The 24,728-nt window shown below is 40.5% G+C and overlaps 1 protein-coding gene across 1 annotated transcript in view; it reads left to right on the top strand.

Annotated features, from left to right (window-relative positions):
- LOC110958031 (nuclear GTPase SLIP-GC-like) overlaps positions 1-24,728 on the top strand; it is a 139,341-nt gene that overhangs the window by 64,747 nt on the left and 49,866 nt on the right. Inside the window, 21 exon segments of the mRNA XM_051941191.1 lie at positions 12,877-12,958; positions 13,070-13,182; positions 13,372-13,416; positions 13,758-13,782; positions 14,354-14,447; positions 16,569-16,785; positions 16,865-17,083; positions 18,088-18,291; positions 19,033-19,208; positions 20,818-20,905; positions 21,160-21,247; positions 21,382-21,399; positions 21,402-21,502; positions 21,773-21,946; positions 22,036-22,184; positions 22,343-22,460; positions 22,646-22,754; positions 22,861-22,901; positions 22,903-22,995; positions 23,247-23,328; positions 23,443-23,538. Coding sequence (XP_051797151.1) covers positions 12,877-12,958; positions 13,070-13,182; positions 13,372-13,416; positions 13,758-13,782; positions 14,354-14,447; positions 16,569-16,785; positions 16,865-17,083; positions 18,088-18,291; positions 19,033-19,208; positions 20,818-20,905; positions 21,160-21,247; positions 21,382-21,399; positions 21,402-21,502; positions 21,773-21,946; positions 22,036-22,184; positions 22,343-22,460; positions 22,646-22,754; positions 22,861-22,901; positions 22,903-22,995; positions 23,247-23,328; positions 23,443-23,528 — 2,322 coding nt within the window. The 3' untranslated portion in view covers positions 23,529-23,538.

The following is a 24,728-nucleotide window of genomic DNA, read 5'->3' as shown; positions in this document are numbered from 1 at the left end:
ATAATGTTACGCCTGATCGGTGTAGATATATACAGCATATAGTAGATATTTTAAATACACAGTTTCATTGATTGATTCAGTTTGACAACATTTTTGTGTTTTATTGTAGAAGCAGCAGAGTTTAGAGGAAAAGGTTCACTGGAGGAAATGAGGAAAACTATTACCAAACATGTACATGAAAGCATCATCATGTTTGAGGTCTCTAAAGTTGCCGTGTTGAACCACCTGGCTGACTTGATGGTTTGTCAAAATTTTAAATATGAAATATGCTGATATTGCAAAACATGTTGTGAGTCACGTCTTTCTTTACTCACAATTCATATAAAGGCTTACTCTGTGGTCAAGTGGAGAAAATGTCATTCTGAAAGATGCTTAAGCTCCTAAAAACGTAATTGTCACCACTGACCAGTTCTTATTATTAATCAAAGACAGACACATACAGTATGGAGTTATTAGTCCTTTCATTCAGTCTGTCAGCCTCTGAGTCACATTTAAACAGTTAATTCATTAGAGATTCAGGGATCTGGCTCTGTGATATGTGACACAGATTTTGATTCGTAATTAGGAGGAGATCCTGGTGAGACTGGAGAAGACCATGTGGGAATCCATTGAGATCTCACTGAAGACTGATGACAACTCAATCCCAGGTAACAGCAACATTTCAAAGTCAACTCATTGATGTAGAACTCTAAGAATCCTGTAAATAAATCATCGATGTTCAAGAAGTCAGCACATTCTTAAATATTTTGTTATTTTAGATGTTCCAACTGAACTTGAGATGGTGAAGAGACACTACGATGAACTGAAAGACAATCCAGACGGAGAAACATCACTACTGGGGTAAAACCTTGAATGTAAGTAGAACATTTTTATATTATTCATATTTATAATAGAATATAACCTGTCTGTCTGTCTGGTTGTTGTTTCAGCTTCCATCAGTGGACAGAAACATCAGAGGCCTGGTCTTCCACTGAACATCTCTGAGGATCACTGACTCAACACAGGACACTCTGGATTTGGTCTCAACCATTTTTATTAAGTTGGTTTCTATGTACTCTCTGATGCTTTGGTTTGATTTGTTCCTCGACTTTGTTTTTATGAATTTTGTGCTGAGAGATTAGAGATTTTCTGGACGTTTTTTCCTTTTATTGATTCCAGTCCAGAGGAAACTAAAAAAGTAGAGAGAGATGAAATGCAAAGAGCCCTGGTTGGATTTGGACCAGCGATGTTGTGGTTTTCATCATAAAGGTACAAACCACAAAACATTTAGATTTTAAGGATTGAACTGTTCTTTTCTTGTTTTCCAGTATTGTGTTTGCATGTTTTCTGACTTTAGTGTGGGTTCATTGGGATAGGAGCACTGCAGCTTCAGGGATTAGATCAATGTGTGTCATTTTAACCTTGAACCTTGAATACAGCTCAAACTGCAGGTTTGATTTAACACAGATTTTAGGTTTTAAATGTTTTAATGTTTTTCCTGTAAGTTCATACTAAGTTAAAGTACAGACAAAAGTAATAAAGCAGCAGCTTCTTACTGGAAATGAACATCATTTATTATATTGTTGTTTTATTTTGCATGTAATCTACACTGACTCTAAATGAATACATGTTTTTGATATGATGTCCAACACATTTACCCTTCAATCTTGAATGTAGCTCATACTGTAGGTTTGATCTGACATTGATTTGAGGTTGTTAAAGACAGACCTTGAATTAGTACTTTTCTTTACATTCAAAGACAAATATTTACCAAATGCAATATAATAGTCTCATGATTTACTTCATCGTTGTGGATTTATGTCTAATCTGGACTGATTCTAAATCCAATCATGCATTTGATCTACTGTCTAATAAACCTGAGTTAAAGTGTGCATGTAGTTTATTTGTTTTTGTAAAAGTTGCTGGAGTTCTGACATCAGTTTTATTTGCAAAATGGAAATTATTTTTGGTGAATTCTTACTTTGATGTCATGAGATTTTCTGACACCAAACCATGTTGTACTCCTGAAATATTTTACTGACAAACACCACAGCTATCAGACATCCATACAGACTGTCATGAGCGTTAGAGTGCCTGTATATCAGAGTGGTGACAACTGGGGATTTGACGCCATTTTGTTTCCATTCACTCAATATGGGACGCGCAGCGCGACGTGCACATTCACGAAAACGAGGTATTTGTGGATTGCTTACTGATTTCAAGACATGTTTTGGACAAAATATTTGACTGGCTTGTTTTGTCTGGATGTCCAAGGTTGGATTATGGCCGATTTTTGTGGAATATTTTCATCTGTGACCAGTTTTGAGCCTTCAAAGGTGAGTTGTGCTGTTTACGTTATTTGCTGTTTGTTGGACAAATGTGTTTATATTACCCGCTGTGGTAATCACATCTGAAAGTGGTTTATACCGGCGGATTCATGAGAATCTAAGCTTTCCATGGGTGTATAATGTTTCTATCATCGAGTTTGCAGCTTCGGTAAATTTAGCAAAATACGTTTGCACATACGGGCCGCTGAAGTTCAACGGGGTAACCCGTTGAACTTCAGCGGCCGTATTTCATGCATCTCCATGCATGAAAATGGTCAAAGTCAAAATAACCACAACTGCCTAAAATCACATCAAACTTTTCTATCTGTCATTCACCCATACATCATAACATGAAAGTACATACATGGGACTAACCTGGCACAAAAACGATGAAGTCGGTTTCCGTCCCACTCTCCGGACTTTATTTTCCCACAGTTTCCTTCTTTCACTATTACAGGGAAATCTAAACATGTGGAATCCCTTGTCCCATCGATTTGTGCACCCAAAGGCACAACAGCCCGTCATTTTTCAGGTATTTAGGAAGCGAAAAAGGACCTAGAATTACTCTCTGCGGTGTAAACAACGTTAACAGGAAAATCTGGCATTCATGAATTGGAAACAAAATGGCGCCATAGATCACGTGACCAAAATTTTTTGGACTCATCATGTCGCCACTCTGATATACAGGCACTCTAATGAGTGTAGCCCAGCACCGCCCCCTTCTGGCCATCCGTTCCCCTGCCGGTGTGTTGCTGGTCTGTGGGGCTCTCTACAGCTGCTGAATACAGCTGTGAGAGCCTTCCACTGCAGCTCATATCATCTGCTGCTATAAAGACCAGCTTCACATGGCAGGGGACGTGGGACTGTACGGCCTCAATACCTCCAGTGGACAAGTTGACGCTGCAGCACTGAAGCCACGGGAGCAGCCCGTTTCCCCCAAGCCGTCCACCAGATAGCGGGTGTGGACTCCTGCTGCCCTCAGGAGAGAGCGTGGACCTTCTCCCCCACAGACTGCCCCGACTGGCCAGCGTGAGCCCGGACTGTAGCTCCCCTGGAGTCTGACCTTCCTCCTCCCTGAACTGTGTGAGTGCTGGCCATAAGTTAGCGTTTTAGTTGGTTTAAAAATTAGTTTGTGAATAAAGACCTGTTTTGGTGGTCACCCTGATGCCTGCCTGCCCATACATATAAATAGAAACTTGAGTCCTCACCGGCCAATGAGCGATGCATCAGTGCACCGCCATCTTGGAACGGGAGCGAGCGGGAGTAAACAAACCAGCGATAAGCGTGTTTATCACACACTGATTGACAACAAATCTCAAAATGCCACAGTCTTGTGTGGCCTGGGGCTGTACAATACAAAGCAACCCAAACACAAGGGCACAAGGAATCACATTCCACAAGTGAGTATGTCCTTTCCATTGAACTTTTCACAGATTTCACCAGATATTAGAAACCCATAGAAACCCATGGTATGATACCAAGACGTTGTCAGTCTGTCACTTCCACGATGCCATGATCATGTACAGTTAGCCAGGTGTCATGACCACTATTTCACATCAATTTCTCTTTATTCATACAGCATATATGGGATATATACAGTATAGTGGCTAAATGTCTACCAACAATAAAATCAAAAAGCCACTGAAGGCACCGGATAGCGAATCTTACTCGGAGAGTTAAAGTGCGTGCAGGTACTGAGTCCATTGTCCAGCCAGAAAAAGTGCATTTTAAGGCAGGTTTTATTTTCAGTTCTAAAACGATGGTACAAACGATGTTCAAACTTGGCCTGCTGCTGCCTAACTCCCAGGTAAAAAACCGTGTGTCCTCCCGGTGCGTTCTGTCACTGAGTGAGTGCCCATTGATCTTTTGGAGCCACATTTTGAATTGACTTCAAATGCATTAATTCTTGCATTGGCTGCATTGATGGAGCGACTAAATGCCTTAAAAAGAAAACATGAATTGGAGGCACAGGAAGAGAAACTGAGGAAGGAAAAGGAACAGTTTGCACTGGAAACTGAACTGAATGCAGTCAATGCAAGAATTAATGCATTTGAAGTCAATTCAAAATGTGGCTCCAAAAGATCAAATGGCATGAACTCTTACCTGGAAAGGAGCAAGGCTCAGGGGAGGAGCCAGCTTAATCCTCATGCTAACCTCTTTGTTCCACAGGGAAATGTCAAAGATAATACGCAAAATCAATGCCATGCTGTGGCCCAAGTTGTCAGGCCAAAAACCACTTCACAGACCACCAGAGTAAATGAGATGTCACAGACTGTCGGGCCTAAACAATCAGCAGTATTGCGAAAGGACCTCAAACCACTATATACCCACCCACCAACACAAGGTGCTCAACAGACAACCAAGGCCTCCTCTGTGAATATGGTGTACAATAACAACCAAAATGACATTTTGAATATAATGCAAAGACAAACTGACATTACAGCCCTGTTGGTACAGCAAAATCTGGCATCTGCTCTACCTGTCAGAAAGATACCCATTTTTGATGGCGACCCTCTAATGTATCATTCCTTTATCAGATCATTTGAAAGCTGTGTTGAGATGAAAACTGACAATGTAAGTGACTGTTTGCATTTTTTGGAGCAGTTCACCAGTGGGCAGCCAAGAGACCTCGTGAAGAGCTGCCAGTACCTTCCTCCTGTGCAAGGTTATCAAAGAGCGAAATCCCTACTTGCTGAACATTTTGGAGATGAATTCAAAATTGCTTCTGCCTACATGACCAAAATTGACAGCTGGCCTCCGATTAAAGCAGAAGATGTGAAAGCACTACAGTCGTTTTCTCTGTTCCTAAAAGAATGCTCCAATTTAACACAACAAATCACACACATGAATGAACTTGACATGCCATCCAACCTCAGAAATGTCATCATGAAGCTTCCTTATAAGCTGAGAGAAAAATGGAGGACTAAAGCATGTGACCTACAGGAGCAACGTGGCTGCAGAGCACGTTTCATTGACCTTGTGAACTTTGTCGAAAAAGAAGTCTGAATTGCCTCAGATCCTCTGTTCGGCAATATTCAAGATTCAAAACTCACCAGCTCCAATAACAAATCCCCTACTGTCAGCCAACCAAGGCACAGAAAACAGGGTAGTTTTGCCACCAATGTCACTGAAGTTAAAGATGGAAACAAGAATGTCAACCCAAAGTCCCAAAGCTACAGCAAGAGTTGTTTGTTTTGCCAGCAAACTAACCATGCACTTGATAAATGCTCACAGTTCAAGCTCAAGACTCAAAAGGACAAGATATGTTTCATAAAGGAAAATGGAATATGCTTTGGATGCTTAAAGGTGGGACACACCAGCAAAGACTGCAGGAGTCGACTTGATTGCAGTGTGTGTCAGCAGAGGCATCCTTCAGTCCTTCACATTGAGAAGGGTATAGGCATACCTTTCAAAGCAGCACAATCTGTGAGCCCTCCAAGTGTAACATCCACTCAGTCTCAAACATGTGGCCATATAGGGGCCGGGGATGAAGACAATGCTGTGTTTTCTATTGTTGCAGTACAAGTGAAAAGTCAATTGAGTGACAGAATTGTGCAGACATATGCTTTTTTAGATCCGGGGAGCTCTGGTACCTTTTGCACTCAAAGCTTGGCTAAGAAACTGGGGTTAAGTGGCAAGCCAACCAGTATTCTACTACGAACAATGGGGCAAAAGAAAGTTGTCAGTACCAATGTGTTATCTCACCTGGAAGTGTCTGGCATGGAAACTGATGATTTTATTGAACTACCAAATGTCTTGACTCAAAAAGCTATGCCTGTGTCACGGGTGAACATTCCCCGACAGGAGGATGTGGAAAAATGGGCCTATTTGAGGAACATAAAGCTGCACAACTTGGATGCTGACGTGGACTTGCTCATCGGCACAGATGCAGCAAAAGTGATGGAGCCCTGGGAGCTGATCAACAGCCAAGATGATGGACCGTATGCCGTCAGAACCAGAGTCGGCTGGGTCATCAATGGACCACTAAGGAGTGGAAATGACAGCAGAGTTAAGACTGGCTGCTCTGTTGTCATCAGTAATCGCATATCTGTTGAACATCTGGAAGAGATGCTCATTAAGCAATACAACCATGACTTTAATGAAAAAACACCAGAGAGGCAATTGGAAATGTCAAGAGAGGACATTAAGTTCATGAAAATAATGAGAAGCTCAACAGAATTGAAAAACGGACATTATTATCTTGACTTACCTTTCAGAGAGGAGGATCCGGTTTTGCCAAATAATCGCTGTGTTGCAGAGCAGCGACTTAAAGGCCTGAAAAGGAAATTTGAAAAGGATGCAAAGTTTAAGGAGGAGTACACCTCATTCATCAACAATATGCTGGTTCAAGGTTATGCGGAGGTTGTACCCACTGAACAGCTGGAACAAGAGGAGGGAAAAGTGTGGTACATTCCCCACCATGGAGTACATCATCCCACAAAAGGAAAGCTGAGGGTTGTATATGACTGTGGAGCCTCATACAAAGGAACATCTCTGAACTGCCAGCTCTTGCAGGGCCCCAATCTCACCAACACTCTTATGGGGGTCCTTATCCGCTTCAGAAAAGAGCCTGTCGCAGTCATGGCTGACATCCAGGCCATGTTTCATCAAGTACGGGTTCCTGATAAACATGTGAACTTTCTGCGCTTCCTGTGGTGGCCGCAGGGCAACACTGACCAAGGACCAGCTGAATATCGAATGAGGGTACACTTGTTTGGAGCTGTTTCATCCCCCAGCTGCGCCAATTATGCCTTGAGGCGAACTGCGGAGGACTTTGCAGCCCACTTTCCTCCTGAGGTGATTGAAACAGTCAATTGCAACTTTTATGTAGACGACTGCCTGAAGTCTACAGCGTCAGAAGGAGATGCAATTAAACTTGTAAAGGATTTGACTCTGCTCTGTAGTAAGGGGGGATTCAACCTCCAGAAATGGGTGACAACCAGTCGTGCTGTCCTGACGTCAATCCCAGGTGAAATCAGAGCAACAGCTATGAAAGAGTTGGATTTGGACACAGATCATCTGCCCATGGATTGGTCCGCTGTGTGTGTATCCAAACCAAAACCAGCGTTCTGGAGAGACCTGTGACGAAGATCTGCCTGCTGGTGGAGGCCACAGAATAAGCCCATGGACAATTTCTATCTATTTCTCTTTCTATCCTGTCTTCCTACTCTCTGTTTGTTTTTCAGTGACGACAGAGAAGACATTGCATGGATGGAGAATAGCTTCCTTACATGAATTTATTAGTAATTGTGAGGTCCACAATTAGGGGCCGGAATGTGGAAGCTATTCAGTAGTTTATTTCTTATGTTTATTTGTTATGTTATTTTGTTGAGAATACTTTATTTAGTATGAGTTATATTTGTTAAGTTGAGTTATAGTTATATACTCTTATTTTGAAGGTCATGGGTGATTTGGGCACACAGGTGTAGCTATTTAATCAATGGGCACTCACTCAGTGACAGAACGCACCGGGAGGACACACGGTTTTTTACCTGGGAGTTAGGCAGCAGCAGGCCAAGTTTGAACATCGTTTGTACCATCGTTTTAGAACTGAAAATAAAACCTGCCTTAAAATGCACTTTTTCTGGCTGGACAATGGACTCAGTACCTGCACGCACTTTAACTCTCCGAGTAAGATTCGCTATCCGGTGCCTTCAGTGGCTTTTTGATTTTATTGTTGTTGGTAGACATTTAGCCACTATATACAGGATATATTGTTTTTGATGAGCAGTTAATGAAATCAATATTATATCTAGCTTTTTTTCATGCACACATGGAACACAAGTAAACTGAAGAATTTAGGCATGGTTCCAACTTTGTGCCAGCTTTGAAAATTCTTTGGTAGTAAAGCACTGAAAATGAGAAAAGAGAAAAACCCTCAAAATTGTTATTAACTTAATATTAAACTTCAACATAATTTCAAGATAATTGTTCAAAGATGTTAATCCCATGTGGAAATGCGGCACAAAAAAGGACTAATCAGTAGACTAAATAAATAAAACTTAGAAGCTGCTTATCATGGTGATCAGAGAAACCTGACATCACAACAGGTCAACACAACAAACAGTTGCAGGAAAAGGGTCCCTAGAACTTGTTGTGCTGATTGACACCATCTCTTTGGGAGTGTAATCAAAAGACGACCTCGTAAGCTTTCAAATGAGCCACACCATGTCAAAATCTATGCATTACAAGGTAAGTTATGAGCGGAAAACCGTGTCTGTGTAACGGTCTCGCATGTACCAGACGTTTGTTTACAACTTCACTCCCATTCCAAGATGGCGGCCAGTGACATATCACCAGCCTATGCTGGACAGTGGTGCGAGGCTTCTATGATTTCTATGTGCCTGCTCTGTGTTGCTCTCATCTCGGGTTCCAAACCGTGACAGAACGGTCCCCCGTTCATTGCCGTGTGAAGCCAGTCTTTATAGCAGCACATGGTATGAGCTGCAGGTGTGAGGCTCTCACAGCTGCACCCGATCCAGTAATCAGCAGCTGCAGAGAACCTCACAGACCAGGACACACCGGCAGGGAACATATGGCCAGAAGGGGGCGGTGCTGGGCTAGACCCATGACACAGATGGTTTAACAAACATCATGGCCTGATTAATTAAAAACTACATTTTTGTAAGCAGACTGTTCGATTGCATGTTAATGTGGTCAGATTAACAATAACAATAATAATAATAATAATAATAATAATAAGAAGAAGAAGAAGAAGGTGGTGAATACAATATTTTAGTTTGTTGTTGTATTTTGAAAGTGACTTTCAGGATAAGTTAGTATATGATTGTTCCGGTGATTTGACAGATGTATATTGCACCTCCTGACGACGGCCACCAGAGGGAGGCAAAGCTCATTGTTTTAAATACACTCAGTTCAAATCAAGTTAGAAGAAATAACATCAAGATTATACTTTCGGTTGGAGCTGTTAAAATAAAGCTGTGCTGAGTTAGAGAAAAGGCAATAGAAATTGTTTTAAAATGGATACTAAGAGACATTTAATAATTGCCTGAGCCTGATTGATTTTAAAAATGTCTTCCTTGTTTTTATGTCCAACAGGGATGACAAGTATAGAAATGTTCAGTTTATTCTATACTTTTCATCTTTTCAATGCTTTTTAGCCAAACTAATAATATTAATCTGTGATCACAGATTAAAAACACAATGGAACATAAAATACATGACATGATGGAGGCAGAGCAAACGAAAGCTGTGGTTGGTAGTATGTTGAAGATGTAGACAATAATCACGGTCGTGTTGTAGGCAAGACTAGGACAAATGTGCAGCCAAGATGACAATCTCATACAATAAGCCTGATTTTATTGTTATTTATTAATAGTAATAATAATGTGGTGTTTTGTGTAGCCTCAAATTCTAACTTACATGATTACCATATGAATACAATATTTTATTTTGAAAGGAACTTAAAGGATGAGCTCGTAAACGATCATGGCGGTAACGTGACAGGTGTGTTGCAGTTCCTCGCTGTGACCACCAGAGGGCAGTAAGTAATAAAGACTGACGTAAATTTAACTGTCTCTAAATGAAGTTACTACTAGGAATAAAATAGAACAGCGGATGTTGATGATTTCTCTGAGTTTGTTTCTCATCGTCACATTTTATTTGTCAGTTTCAGAAACTGCATGCTAACGTGTGTCTGGATGTTAGCATGAATGCGTCTCTAGCAGGAACAGCAGCCTCACCTCCTGAAAACTTTCACAAAAACACATTTCAATTTACTACATTCAGCAAAGATGATCGATGCAGATTTTGACTGTAGTATTTTAGCAAATAATGACTTTAGAACGTTGATGTTAATAACGAACTATACTGAGCATGAATGATGAGTGTTAATTTAAAGCTGCTGTCCGGAGTTTCCGTTTGTTTTCAATTTATGTATCATTTTTTAACAAAGCTTAAATGTGTTAGTCTAGTTCGATACTATAATATAATGTTAGTATGACGCGATATGAAAATTTATTCCTGAGCTCCGCCTTCCTCTCATAGACCCCCATGTTATTCCAAAAAGCGCCGGTCGCTGCCGACCAATCAAGTTCAAGCTTCAGCTTTGTCATGCTGTCAATCAACGGTTACGCGCACAGCAAGCAAGCCCATGCAGAGGTGGGCGAGCTACGCACTACGCAACCGCGCGCACATTTGTTTTGCTTGTGGAGGAGAGAGCATCAGGGCTCAGCAACTTCCAGAAAAGTTACCAATCCCACGGCTTGTCGGGCCAAGAGACTGCAGGACGTTTTTTGGCTCGAGGTGCTCGCGTCGCTCCCCGACCACGGCCTCCATAGCCCGCCTGACGGCTTCGTTTAGATGCCCGACCTCTGGAGGAAGATGTTGGGGCGTCTGGGACATACTCTTCGTCAGAGGAGTCATGCAATTCTGAACTCTAGATAGAAATAAATAAACAATCTAACACATATACACGCGTAAATGCACTAAGTTTGATAAACAACGTCATCCAGAGGGATACACGAGTGTAATCACATATTGAAACTTTACTCGTTCGTCCTAGCAGATTCATGTTATTTTGGTATTAGGACAAGTTAGACTCAATACAGCATTCTAACGTAATTCCTTTATTATTTACTAAATGTACTAAATGCAGAAGAGGGGAAAACAGCAAAACAGGCAAGATGCTGCAGCACTCCGGGCACTTCTCTCATGTACTGCGCGTGTGCACAAATAAAGGGGCGAAATCAGAGGGAGGGAGGGTGGGACCAACAGTGTTTTAGGAGACGCTGCGTTTCAAACTCCGGACAGCAGCTTTAATGTAGCGCTGCAGTTCCACACTGTGGCCACCGGAGGGCAGCAAAGCTCGTTATTGTAAATACACTATGGTCAAGTTAGAAGTAATAATCATCAGGGTAAAACTTCCGGTCTCAGCTGTACAAAATAAAGCTGAGGTGAGTTAATAGAAAAATGATGTAAATGAATGTTTTTAAATGGATACAAACGGAAAAGTGAATATTTAGTAATTTACTGATCTTATTGATTTTAAAAATGTCTTATTATTATTTTGTCACCACATTGACCGTTACAGAAGATTCCATTATTATTTGAATTGATAGTTATACACTTTATCCAAATGCAAGTTTGGGAATTAATTCTAGGATTCTTCATGGAACAGGTAAAGCCACCGCATTTTTATAAGGAACTTCATCAAACGACAATCAACAGTTTCCTGGCACTTACAGAATATTTCACTTCCGTGTTTCGGTGCACACCTCCTTCAGAATAAAGCATGTCTTATAACAGTGATTATAGACGTATAAATTTCATGTTGCTTAACACAAGCCTCAGCAATCCAGTCATGATATTGTAATATTTGCTATTTGGGTGAAATAAACCTTTAAAATCTTAGGTAGAATATGAAATAGTACTCTGTGTGGAATGTGGTTCTGGAAGTGCAGCTCTGTAAACAAACCTATTAGGGCCAAAATAAAAATGGAAAACTCCTTGAAAAAAACCTTTTAAATGCTAAGAATACTTCGAGTGAAATCATTCTTTAAAACTGCAAGATCTGCATTCAAACTATAAGTTGTGCACAACAGTGACCATCTATTGTGGTAACTTGTAAACAATGTTCGAAATGTGCGACCGGAAGTGTGCAGCGCTCTCCGTGCAGCCGTTGGCTCTGCAGACATTCTGATGTTCAAATAACGGAGGCGGGTTTAAGCCAAACGTTAACGTGTGGAAACGAAACTTAACTCCAGACCAAATGGATGTCCAGTCGCTGCTGCTCTGAGGTGAGAAAAAATGTTTATTTCAAAGCGAGATTTCCCTCAAAGTGTCGCAGAGAGTGCAGCTGAGTTGGAGGAGAGTTCTGGATTTATTTCATTTGAGCGCAGTGAAGCTTTCAGTGGTTGTTGGATGCTAATGTCTCATTGTAAAGCTCATATTTGCTGTGGTTTCACTTCCATCAGTGTTTTTATTTTACAGCAACATTTCCTGTCTGAACTTTACTTTCACTGACCTACTGGAATGAGATCGTCTCTGATTTTTTTTGTGTGCATTGCTTTATTTTTATCAGTTAATAAAGTCTATGACAAGTTATTTTTTGTTAACCTGTTGTGAGACCAAAGAGAGGAAGCTGGGGGTGCAGTCTGCAGAGAATAAACCGCTTCTTCTATAACATCATAAACCATAAATTTCCTGTTTATCTGTTCTTTATTCCTGGTCAGCCTCTGTCTGCAGGTTTATTCCTGCTGCCTCTCTCATAGAGTTTATTTTGTTCTGATCTGTTCCTTTTTTATAGAACTCTCCTGTTTCTCACCTCCTGTTGTTCCTGAACTGTTGCTGCTGTATTTTTTCCTCATGTCTTTGGCTGCCTGTTGCAGGTCTGTGTCTCTCTACTGACGTCGCCCTCCTGAACTCCTCACCTGCTCTGGTCTGCGTTACCTTCAATATCAGGTGAACCATTTAAGCTTCAATCACAACTCAGAGCTGATTCATCTTCCTGTATAAGCTCCATGTAAATGCAGTTAAGGGGTAATTAATCACAACACTCTGAAATGTTGAGCAGTAATGATTGATGACAACATTTTCATTTATCTTTCAGTTCCTGTTCTTGGTCATGGATGACTTTGTTTGTAACAAACTGACTGAATGGGGTCTTAGTGAGCTCATTGATAGATTTAAAGGTAAAGTATGACCATATATCATTGCTTTGTACAGTATTATTCATTATTGATGTGATCTGCCAATAATGAAACATAACATGACAGAGATTGAACTAAATGTCTCAACTACAGATCATAGCATGGACAAGGAAAGTCTGTATGATCTCGATGATCAAGACATTAAAGACTTGATCCCAGCAGTGGGACCAAGAGCAAAATTCAAGAAGAGACTGAAGCAGTTAAAGGTAATGTTCTGCATCTGAAGATATTCTGCTCACTTTAACATTTGGTGTCATAAACCTCACTAATGTAGATGAATGCTGTTACAGGGAACTTTTTTTCAAATTATGATGATGTCTGTGAATAAAAGTTTAGAGTATCTCATTGACAATAATATTATTTACAAAGATTTTTGATGATCATTTTGTCACCAGGAAGAACAAAACACAAATCAGGAAGCAGCAAATTCTCCTGTTCCAGTAAGTTAATTACAGTTTTATTCTGATTAGACAGGATTTATTAAACAGATTCTATTTTCATTTTCTGCTCAAACATTTGATAGATAGATAGATAGATAGATAGATAGATATTTAACAAACTCAAGGTCCATACAAAAAGAACAAATAAAAAGAAACAGACACACAGTTATAAAAGGCACTGATACCAGTGCTTCCACAGAGGTGAATTATAATGAACAGCGCTACGACATGGATCAACCAGAGTCTGTACAAGAGTTTGCAAGACATGAAGATAATTTTTTGTAAAAAACAACAAAACTTTATTAAATTCTGTTTAACAATCAGTTTATATTCATCCTCAGGTTTCGCCAGCAACAAGTGATAAAGGTGAGATACGCAGCCTTTAATTAATTCTAAACTATAAAAAATGACTCTTCTGAGAAATTCCCATATTCAGTGACCTGGGGTACACATGTAACTTTTTTTTTGCCTTTTTATAAAATCCAATAAGGAAAGAGAAATTTGGATCTTCAGGATGAATCCATCAAAAAACAACAACCAAATAAACGCCAACGTGACAAAAAACCCAATCATACACAGGTAATTACAGCTTTTTCTGAACAATGTCAACCAACAGCTGATTTCTGGTTAAACTTCTCTGCAGTGCAGTTTTCTTGTACACCAAATGTTTGATTCTATCCTGGTCATGGAAAATACTTTCTGTTGTCTCAGGCACTTTAATAAGATCAGATTTTAAGAGTCAACATCCCAAAAGGTGATGTTAAATTAATTCAGTAAATGTCTACAAAATGAGCTGATGCACTCTGAGGCAAATTAAATTGACTTTGCTCCAAAAGTTCACATTTTTCCCCAGTTCCTACATGCATCATAGTGTGCAGTATTTACATACAGTGGTTCATGCTTCCACCTAAATAGTTCCTTATCTGTTCACCAACAGAATCAGTCATACTGTCTGATGTGAAAGACATCATGGGATCAGTCCTGAAGAAACTGCATCACCAAGACAAGACAAACCTGAATAATTTCCTGAGGTGAGTATTTTCCTGGTCTACAGCTGACCATGAACTGGATCCACAGAGAGAAGAGAAAGAGTTTGTCTTTGGTTTCTTTACAACAGAAATGCACAGTATGTCTGTGTAAATGAGCACGACTTGGCGGTCATTAGTTCACCTTTTCTTATTCACCCTGAGCCTACAGGACATCTCCAGACTCTAATGTAGACCACATGGTGGACCGTGTAATGTTTGTTTCTGTTCTCAAAGAAGAAACCTGCTCTGTTTCGGTATAAGAAACCAATCTGATGACTTTTGAAGGGCAATCTCCTGTCTGATTGCATGTCCCGATACCAAACACTTACCGCCTTCTGACTAGCCACACTTTGTTTAATCTCTATGATGCTCTCTACTGCTAAGCACTAAAACCAAGTCAAATGCCTTGTAATTGAAAACTTACTGAAGAGTAAAACCTTTATGCTGCTGGTCCATATAGTGTTGTACTTTAATAAATAGAGATAAAATCTTTAGCTGAGGTTCGGGGGAAGGACTACACTTCAGTCAACCCTCCTTCCTGTCCTACGTCTATACAGACCAATCTTCCCTTCCCACTTGTTCGTTCTTGCTTCTTGTACATGGAATAACACGTTGCTCAGCCTCGCTGCCGGTCTGAAAGTTTTAGATAACTCTACTCTATCTCATGTATCTTATTTGCAGCATCTGCTTTTCTCAGGGTCATATTAGGGACAGAGAGGGCCTGAATGAGCTCCCAGCCTCAGTTTGGGAGAAACAAGTAGGAATAGTGCTCAAAGGTGAGATAACCTGTAGGATCATTTGAGGTGATCTTTGGGTTCTACAACTTGATTTAAGGTGACTGTGGTTGACAAATGCAACCTGCATGATGTCCTGGGATGTCTTCAGCTAACAGCTGTGAGGAAGTACCTCAGTAAGGGCAAAGAGAGTCCTTCACACCTACAGCCTGTCAGTCCAGCTCAGTCATCACCCACAAAACGATCCTTTTCATCCAATAAACAGTCCTTGTTAGTCAGTTAGGTCTCCATTTAGCAGTCTGCAGTAGTGCAAATGATGCTCAAGACAGAATCTCCAGCATAAGAACGAGCCTCTGTTCAGCTGGAAAATAAATACTCCATATAGAGCTAGCAGATAAAGTGCTGTGTAGGTTCTGGTAGATGTGCAGGCCACCGTTTCCCTGTATGAAGTATCACCCCTCTACAGCAACAGTGTGAACTCTGACACAGATGAGATTTAACTCAGTTGTAAGCAAAAGCTTGAAGTTCAATGGAAAGCCACTTATCAAAGGAGATGCTGTGATCAACAGTGTCAAAAGTCCTTTCCAGAGCTACGCAGAGCACAACATGGTGTTTTCTTGCTTTGTTTTTTTGTTTTCTCCAGGACCATCTGAGCAGTGGGCTTTATTTTCCTCCTCAAGGCCACACAGTTGTGAATTTACAAGTGATTCTAGTATTCTGACCTGACAGCTTGGATAAACATCTGTAAAAAGTTCAGATCACAAAGGACATCATCTTTATTCCAGGGAAGCAAATGAGTAGGTTTCTTAGTGAAGGGAATTTTGGTCCATTCCTTTCTGCTGAGCCAACATGAATCCCTTCTTTGGTCCCACTTCTTGCTGCTCTCAGTGGTCTTTGAGCTTGTTGAGAGCTGCACTCTCTGTTTCTAAAACCACATGACCGATCACTTCAGTAGCACTTACACACCGGTCACTTCTCCCATTTAAAGTGGATTCCTGCTGAAGCTTAAACTATAACAGTCTGAAAGTTAGGACTAACTTTGCCAGTGGGAAGCTACTTTTGTCTGCTGTTGCTGACGTCTACCAGCTCCTGAAGAAAACATCTGGCTCTCTAGCTGCTAAATGCCCACAATTTTACCGCTTGCTTTGTCAGAACAATACTCAGAATACCAAGAGTGTCCCAAAAATGTGTGAGCAAAAACCAAAACAGTGGTCTGGGAGAAAAGTCTGTTGGTAATTCTGTGTGGAATTATTCACATACATGTAGTCTTTAGAGACATTTTAATACAAAAATACAGACTATATTAAAATGATGCTTTAGCAGGCGGTTGACACACAATGTTAATGTATTTCTCAAATTACTCTGTTACTCATATCTGAACTCTTTGCAGGACGAAAATCCATGATTTGAAAACAGACAAGAAGGAACTGATTGGTGTCTTTGGTAGAACTGGGGCTGGAAAGAGCTCTTTGATAAACGCTGTCCTTGGAGAGGAGGATCTGTTGCCCTCTGGAGACGTCATTGCCTGTACCTCAGTCATGATTAAAGTGGAGGCAAACATGCGTAGCTCAAAGTACGAAGCAGACATCGAGTTCATTACAAGCGAGGTAAAACGAGCTGTGAATGTGTTTACGCTCACTTAATGCCGCTCATCGCAGCTACAATGTCAAACTTTATTTTTTTTAGGAGTGGAAAGATGAGATTTGGACCATGAAGCAGTTTCTTGGGAATGCAGACGAGGAATGGCAAAAAGATGCGGATTGTCGTGACGTCGTTGAAAAGCTGTCTGCAGTGTACGGAGAAGAGTGGAAACACAAATCTCCTGAAAACCTGGTGGACGTCAAATACTTCAGTGAAAGTGAAGAATTTCTCCAATCCCAGAGAAAGACTTTGACATGTGGATCAGTAAGCTGAAAAATGTTTTTATCATTTCACAGAAAGCATTATACCAGTCAGATCAAGTGATACACACACACACACACACACACACACACACACACACACACACACACACACACACACACACACACACGTGTGTGTGTGTGTGTGTGTGTCTTGCTATCATTGTGGGGACTTACCATTGACTCCCATTCATATCTAACCCCTAACCCTAACTTTAACCAAACCTTAACCCTAACAAAACAATGTCTAACCCTAAAGAAACGTTTTTGCACTTTTAAAACACTGTTTAAACTTGTGGGGACCCAAATGAGGTCCCCACAAGTGACATAGTTTTCGGTTTTCCTACAGTTGTGGGGACATTTGGTCCCCACAATATAGCAAAAACATGGGCACACACACACACACACACACACACATTATTGAAGTTTATATTTTTGTGCATACAGACTAGATTTCCCGGTTTGCTTTAGGCAGGCAGTAATTCAACAAATACTAAACTAAAAGCTGCACAGAAACAGTCCATCTTATAAACTACATTTTAAATACTGTGTTTTAAAGATTTTAAGTGGATGTGATGCAGCTGTGCTCAGTGGTACAGACCCATCTCACATTCAGCCTTCAAAGGAAAAGCTTTTAGAAACTTGTCGACCAGCAGCAGAATTACTTAAATGATTGTTTTAAACAGGTTTTACTAAATGACACTGAACACAGATCAGGAAACCTTCTGCTGTTGTTTTCCTAAATCTCATGGCTGCTTTTGAACCAGTTAGTCACGTCTTAATGTTGAACTGTTTGGAAAATTACAAATTAAACTTTCAATTCCACTTTGGGCTGTAAAATTTATAGTTTAAATGATTTAGTTTTAACTTTTAGGGATAGTGTTTAATTGCCCTTCTGTTCTATTTTATGCTGCGTCAGTCTTTAATGCTGTTTGCAAAGTGTTTTCAGTGAGCATGTAAATATATCTGCCTTGTAGTAACTCCTTATTCTTTTGTTTTTTATTGCAGGCCAAAGAGCTATCTGCAAAATTAGTCAGATACACAAGAAGCACCTCCAGACGTCGACAAGGAGAAGTAACGAGGTGTTTCTGGCCACTGGTGAAGTGTGTGACTGTCAAGGTGCCAAATAATGATCTTCTTCAACACGTCACACTGGTGGACCTTCCTGGAAACGGAGACCGGAACAAGAGCAGAGCTAAAATGTGGAAAGGGGTAATTCATCCTCATGTACTGCTGTTAAAGGGGAACTTCGTTTTTTTTCAACCTGGGGTCTGTTTTCATGTCATTTCATACATGTGAGTGATGGAGAAATGAATTTTCGACATAGCTCCAGTATTTAGCCAGGCAGGCAGCTCAGCTAGCAGCTCAGCTAGCGAAAGGTATGGGGCAAGTGGCCCCCCCGCAAGTGGCTCCCCCGCGCAAGTGGCCCCCCCGCGCAAGTGGCCCCCGCGCCAACACCAGTGTTTTGTCGTGAGCTATCGCGGCAAAACACTGGTGTTGGTGCGAGCTATCGCACGATTTCGGAACGAGATTTGGTTTCTAGCGTCCTGAGATTTGGATACAGACCACAACAAAGAGCGATCGCCAGGTAATGTGGAGGTTTTCGTTCACTTCTCATCTCTAGTATGTTGTGAGACACTCATTGAGACTATCTGAGCCGGTCAGTGTGGGGAAAAAAGCACGTTAGGGTGGACTTTGACACGGGGGGGCCAGCTGCCCCATACTTTTCACTAGCTGAGCTGCTAGCTGAGCTGCTAAGCTGCCTGCCTGGCTAAATACTGGAGCTATGTCGAAAATTCATTTCTCCATCACTCATATGTATGAAATGACATATGAAAGCAGACCCCAGGTTGAAAAAAACCGAAGTTCCCCTTTAATTTAACATTCCTGTGTTTTTGAAAGCTGTGATGGCATCTTTTTACAAAACAATTAACGTGCTATTAAACCCTTTAGATTGTTGGAGATTGTTCTACTGTGTGGATCGTGACTGAAATCAATCGAGCAGCATCAGAAGACGATGCCTGGGAGATCTTGGAGAGTACCTGCAGCCTCATGGGCAATGGTGGCCAGTGTCAGAGAATTCACTTCATCTGCACCAAGTCTGATGTTATTGGAGGTTCAAATGATGAGTAAGTCGACTAGGAGAGCAAACATGCAAAACTAAATACAGCAGTAACATAAAACACTGATGAATGTGGTGACCATGAGATCCTCATGAATTAAAGCAATCAAATATATATTACATGGAATATAGTGGTGGCACAGGTAGTACTGGTTTAATATTTTGTTGTTGCTTTAAGGATATAGATTTTTCAAGTGAAATGACCACAAAGCCAGTCATAATCTTTGGCTTAAGTGTTCTTTTAAACCAACCCATGCTGTGCTGTTAATGGTCAACACAAAACTACCACAGAACTCTAACAAACAAGCACGACTCAGGTGATTCATGAGTGTTCCACATTTTCATTTAGCATGCAATAATACCAATTCAAAAGGTCTGAGAGAACACTACATTCCTGCATCTGTTTCCTTCTTAGCTCCTTCTCTACGCTTCAGAAAATCAAACCTATGATAGAATAAGAGCAGTTAAGGTGGTATGAAGAGTAATGAAGTTCAGAATAAAGTGGGATGTTGTAGAGCAGTGGGTTGAACTCAGGACAGTCCTGTCTCCCAAAAGTCCCATTCCTGTACAACTAATCTGCATTTTTAACTCCCAAAACTTTATGGGAAATGTAGTTTCTGCTGGATTATGTTTGTGATATGTCATGAACACGTCTCAATCCAACATATGTTTGCCATTTATTTTACTGCTTTACTGTCACTTCTTTTCAGCTGGCCAATCACATATTAGATGACGTGGGACTCATCATCCCGATGACCAAGTCAGTGGTTACCTGGATGATGTAGCCACAGAGTTTTGGAGCCCAAACGTTCGTTGATGCATTGTGAATCTATCAACTAAAGCATGATGCAGTTTAGACGCAGTTGTTCAGGAGAGCAGAGGGCTGTACTCTGAAGCCAGATTAGAGCGTTAGTGAGACGTATGAAGCCTAAGATAAAAGGTGTCTTTCTTTACCTGCTGGATGGCAACTGATGCTGTGGAGTTAGAGCTCCATGGTAACTGATGCTGTGGAGTTACATCTCCATGGTAACTAGTACTGTGGACTTAGATCTCCATGGTAACTGATGGAGTTAGATCTCCATGGTAACTGATGGAGTTACATCTCCATGGTAACTGATGCTGTGGAGTTACATCTCCATGGTAACTGATGCTGTGGAGTTAGAGCTCCATGGTAACTGATGGAGTTAGATCTCCATGGTAACTGGTGCTGTGGAGCTAACCTGGTCCAGGTTCTGTTCAGAGTTCAGATTTAACCAGATGTTTCCCGATCATTCAGATTCTCTCTGATGACACTTGATAAGAAAATATAAAATGCAAAACGTCTTATGTATGGAATGTATAAATGTTAAAGTGCTCCAACAGCTGTCAGTAACTGCCTCTGTGTTTCCTCTAATTACCAAACCAGTATTGGTTTCCTAGTAAGAATTCTAGGAATCCACAGACATGTAAAATAATCACCATTTGAATGTAAATGGAAGCATCTGTACTGATAAAGGATTAACAAAAGATCATTTACACTTTCATTCTGTCAGAGAAGTGAACTGCATGAAACGTTTCAGGTTCCAGTGATCTAAACACTGCATAAAGTGCAGCCTGATGTATTTCTTCTCTCATAGTGCAGATGTTCGTGCTCGCATCGTTCAAAGAAACGCCACAGCCAAGGAAGAAGTGATCATAGAATATGGCAGTCTAAACCAGGTTAAGGTGAGTTTTATAGACTAACAGAAAACCTACACAGATTCATGGATGTAGTTACAGACTGGAACTGCAACCTGACAGCTGTGAGCTTCATAAGACCCTTTAATGAAGGCCCTCCTGCTCTGGCCCTCCTGTTGAACTTCTTTTCTTGTTACCGGTCATGATTCATGTGCCCAGCTGCTGTAGGATGTAAAGCTGAGGGATCAATACAGTCTGTCCCATCTTATTTCCTGTCTCCTCTTTAAACCTGTTCTCCTCAGAAACACTTCAGTGATGACTGCTTCAAAGTGTTCACAGTGAGCTCTGATGAGTTCCTGAAGGGGGAACATCTAAATCCAGAGGACACTGGTAGGTAAAGGCTCCAGATGTGAACACCTGGACAGCAGCACATGTATAGCTCAAATTCATACTCTTTTTTAGCAACTCACTGGAATGTAATATGAAAATTAAACAGAATATTCAAACTGCTCTTTTTTTCCCAGAAATACCCCAACTTCAGGATTTTTGAAGGGTCTCAACGACTGTCACTCAGAGACACTAAACTATGTAACTGGAGCTTATGGGATTCTGTCTTTGATGCATGGAGCCAACTCTACAGAAGGGGTAAGAACGAGTAGTCCAGCCTCATTCACTGTCCTGTTACTGATATTTACAGAAAACAGTCATATTCAAATAAGGAGATATTAGTCAACTAAGATCATATTTAGTGAAAACGTGAGAGTTTAATTGCTACTACCTTAAATCTAGCTGGAGCAAGATTTTATTGGTAAAAGGTCTTCATGAAGTATGACGACTAAATCAAGATAGTCTGTCTATTAGTTAGCATTTATATATTCATTACTTTAATGATGAACATGTTGTTTTTAATTTCAGAATGGAAAGAAAACAGATGTTTGTGCAGAACTTGAAAAGAATCTAAGCCATCAACTTGGTCAAGTCAAACAGGCAGTGGAAGACGCTCACAAGGCTTTTGAAACACGCCTGATTGAGGGCGTGGAAAAATCCCAAAGTTCATGTGAAAGGTCCATGAGCTCCTTCTTATATTCTGTATGTATTGGAATTATAAGCTTAAAGTAATTAAACTTTTTTTCGTGCGTATTTACAGTGTCTTTTTTCCTGTTTTGTCTCTGCCAAAGTCTGCCCGTGGTTTCCACAGGACATTGAAGTGTGTGGTTCAGAAAGATGGCGTCCACAAAACAACAAAAGGAAAACAAATAAACCTGAATGTGAAGTTAGCTTCATGGCTGACAGACGGCATCGATGAGGAGTTCAGGAAGACCTTCCCGTAAGAAGCCACTGAATCAGGACGTAAAAGCTGCTGTTGGATCAGTTTCCAACAATGGAGGATAAATAGAATTATATAGAATATTTAGTATTTTATAGTAAAACACAAATATGTCAGTGATAGTTTTATCATCATTCTAACTTGATATTATGCTTTAGAAATGAAGGAAAATGTGGATCATTCAACGGCGTCATCAGTTCGTTTTCCCTGGACACAGAGAGGCTAATGAAGGAGAACCAGAGTCCCAAACTGCAGCTGATATTTCTCAAGACGGAGGTGAGATAAGAACTGCATCAGCCCGGTCTTATTAAATGTAAACGGGTCTCAGGTTATTTTCCAGATGAAGTGGACAGATCATGGCATGAAGCAGTCCGACCTGAGTGGATGAAATCAGGTCAAATCTGTCTTAGCATTACTTCATTTAAGAATATTGAACCTTTATTTTTGTTCATCTTCCATAGGAAGAAAAAATGAAGACAAAACTCAACAAAACCGTCCGGGAGCGTAAGAAAACCATCTACAACAGTCTGACAGAGACAATAGAGAAAACAATGCTGGACTGCTACAAAAGTAAGAAATGCAGTCATGACAAACAGCCTGTCAGTGTGATGATACACCTTTACATTATCACACGTGCATAAAAACACATTAAACAATACGTTGTGTTTTATTGTAGGAGCAGCAGAATTTAGTGGACCGGACTCACTGAAATACATGAAGAGACACTATTTTAGAGCATGTACGAGTCTCCAAGGACATGATGTTTGAGGAGGCTAAAGCTGCCATGTTGAAGCTGCTGAATGACCTGAAGGTTTGTTCTGTTTATTTTATGAACTATGATGAAACTGAAAACACACATTCACTGTTCACACGAAGGCTTTTTTGTGTTTAAATGGAAAATGTGTCGTTCTGAAAGATTCATAAGCTGCTAATAAACTGGATTATTTTAGCAGTAATTATTATTCACAGACTTCCAGAAATCTACAGGTGGTTAATTCATTTGTGATTCAGTTATTCTTGAACACTCAGTGATGACTGATACAGATTTTGGTTGTGAATTAGGAGGAGATCCTGAAGACACTGCAGGAAACTTTGGAGGAATCCATTGAGCTCTCACTAAAGACAGATGACAACTCAATCCCAGGTAACAGGAACATTTCAAAGTCAACTCATTGATGTAGAACTCTTAGAATCCTGTAAATAAACCATCAATGTTCAAGAAGTCAACACATTACTAGTAAGTGTTTTGTTATTTTAGATGTTCCAGATGAACTTGAGAAGGTGTTGAAATACTACAATGAACTGAAAGACAACTCAAAGGAATTGATTTTCCAATTGGGGTAAAACGTTGAATGTAAGTATAATATATTTTTAAAGAGCCTTGATTTTAAACAGTTTTTGTTCCACATAATGTTAATAAAACCTTTAATTAGAGCAGAGCTGATGTCCATGACACTGTAGGGGGTACTATGTTATGATTTATAGCTCTCGTTATCAATAATTGGGGCACCACCCTAGATTCCTGGGAAATAATTAGCATTCATAAAAAACTTAATATTAATAAAAATTTTGATCAATCTCATATCAAAAAGTCTTGAATCCTCGGTTAAATTGACCACATTCTACACAAAGAAACACTCAAAACTGTAATTTGGTCTAAAATGAAGTATTTATTAACTATTCTATTAAAATAATGACAAGTGAACTATATACAATGTAGATATGGTGTGTGTGTGTGCGTGCATCTACGTGTGTCTGTGGAATGTGCGTGTGTGTGTGTGTGTGTGTGTGTGTGAGAGAGAGGTTTGGGTGTGTGTGTAGAGTGGGAGACTGGAGATATGGTGAGAAAAGAGCCAGAGCTAACTTGACGACGTAACCGGTAATTTGGATTAAGAATTAATAATTGTAAACGAATAAACTGATTAAATGAATTAATTGACCAAGCGGTTAGTACATCACCCATAGAATGGAATCAGAGCAAACTCAGCTGGAGTTACTGAAGTGGAACCGTCTTGAGCTGGGACTATACGAGCCTGTAACGCTGTACCACGCCTCTGGACATCTTTGGTTCCCAAAGGTGGTATGGTCTTCTGGCACCGTTTCGTTGTCCTGCTGTTGGTTGATCGGTTCCGCCCAAATGGACCTGTTCCAGCAGGTCTCCGGAGGTCACAGCTGAATGCACTTGATTTAAAATGATGGGGGCGGCATGGCTCAGTGGGTAGAGTGGCTGTCTCGCAACCGGAGGGTTGCGGTTCAATCCTCGGCCCATTGAGCTCATTTCGAAGTGTCCCTGAGCAAGACACCTAACCCCTAATTGCTCCTGATGGGTCGTGGTTAGCGCCTTGCATGGCAGCTTCCTCCATCAGTGTGTGAATGTGATGTATCATGTAAAGTGCTTTGGATAAAAGCGCTATATAAATACAACCATTTACCATGGTTTTCAGGCTTAGCTGAGTGAAAAACAGGAAGCTGGATGTAAAACCGCCAAATTAAGAGAAGGAAATGCTGTTCTGAATCTGTTCTTCAGATTAAAACGAATAAAAT

Source organism: Acanthochromis polyacanthus, chromosome 21 (genome assembly GCF_021347895.1).
Source record: "Acanthochromis polyacanthus isolate Apoly-LR-REF ecotype Palm Island chromosome 21, KAUST_Apoly_ChrSc, whole genome shotgun sequence".
In the NCBI taxonomy this organism is placed as follows: Eukaryota; Metazoa; Chordata; class Actinopteri; family Pomacentridae; genus Acanthochromis; species Acanthochromis polyacanthus.
Note: the sequence above shows the minus strand (reverse complement) of the source record. Positions and strands in the feature narration are given on the sequence as shown.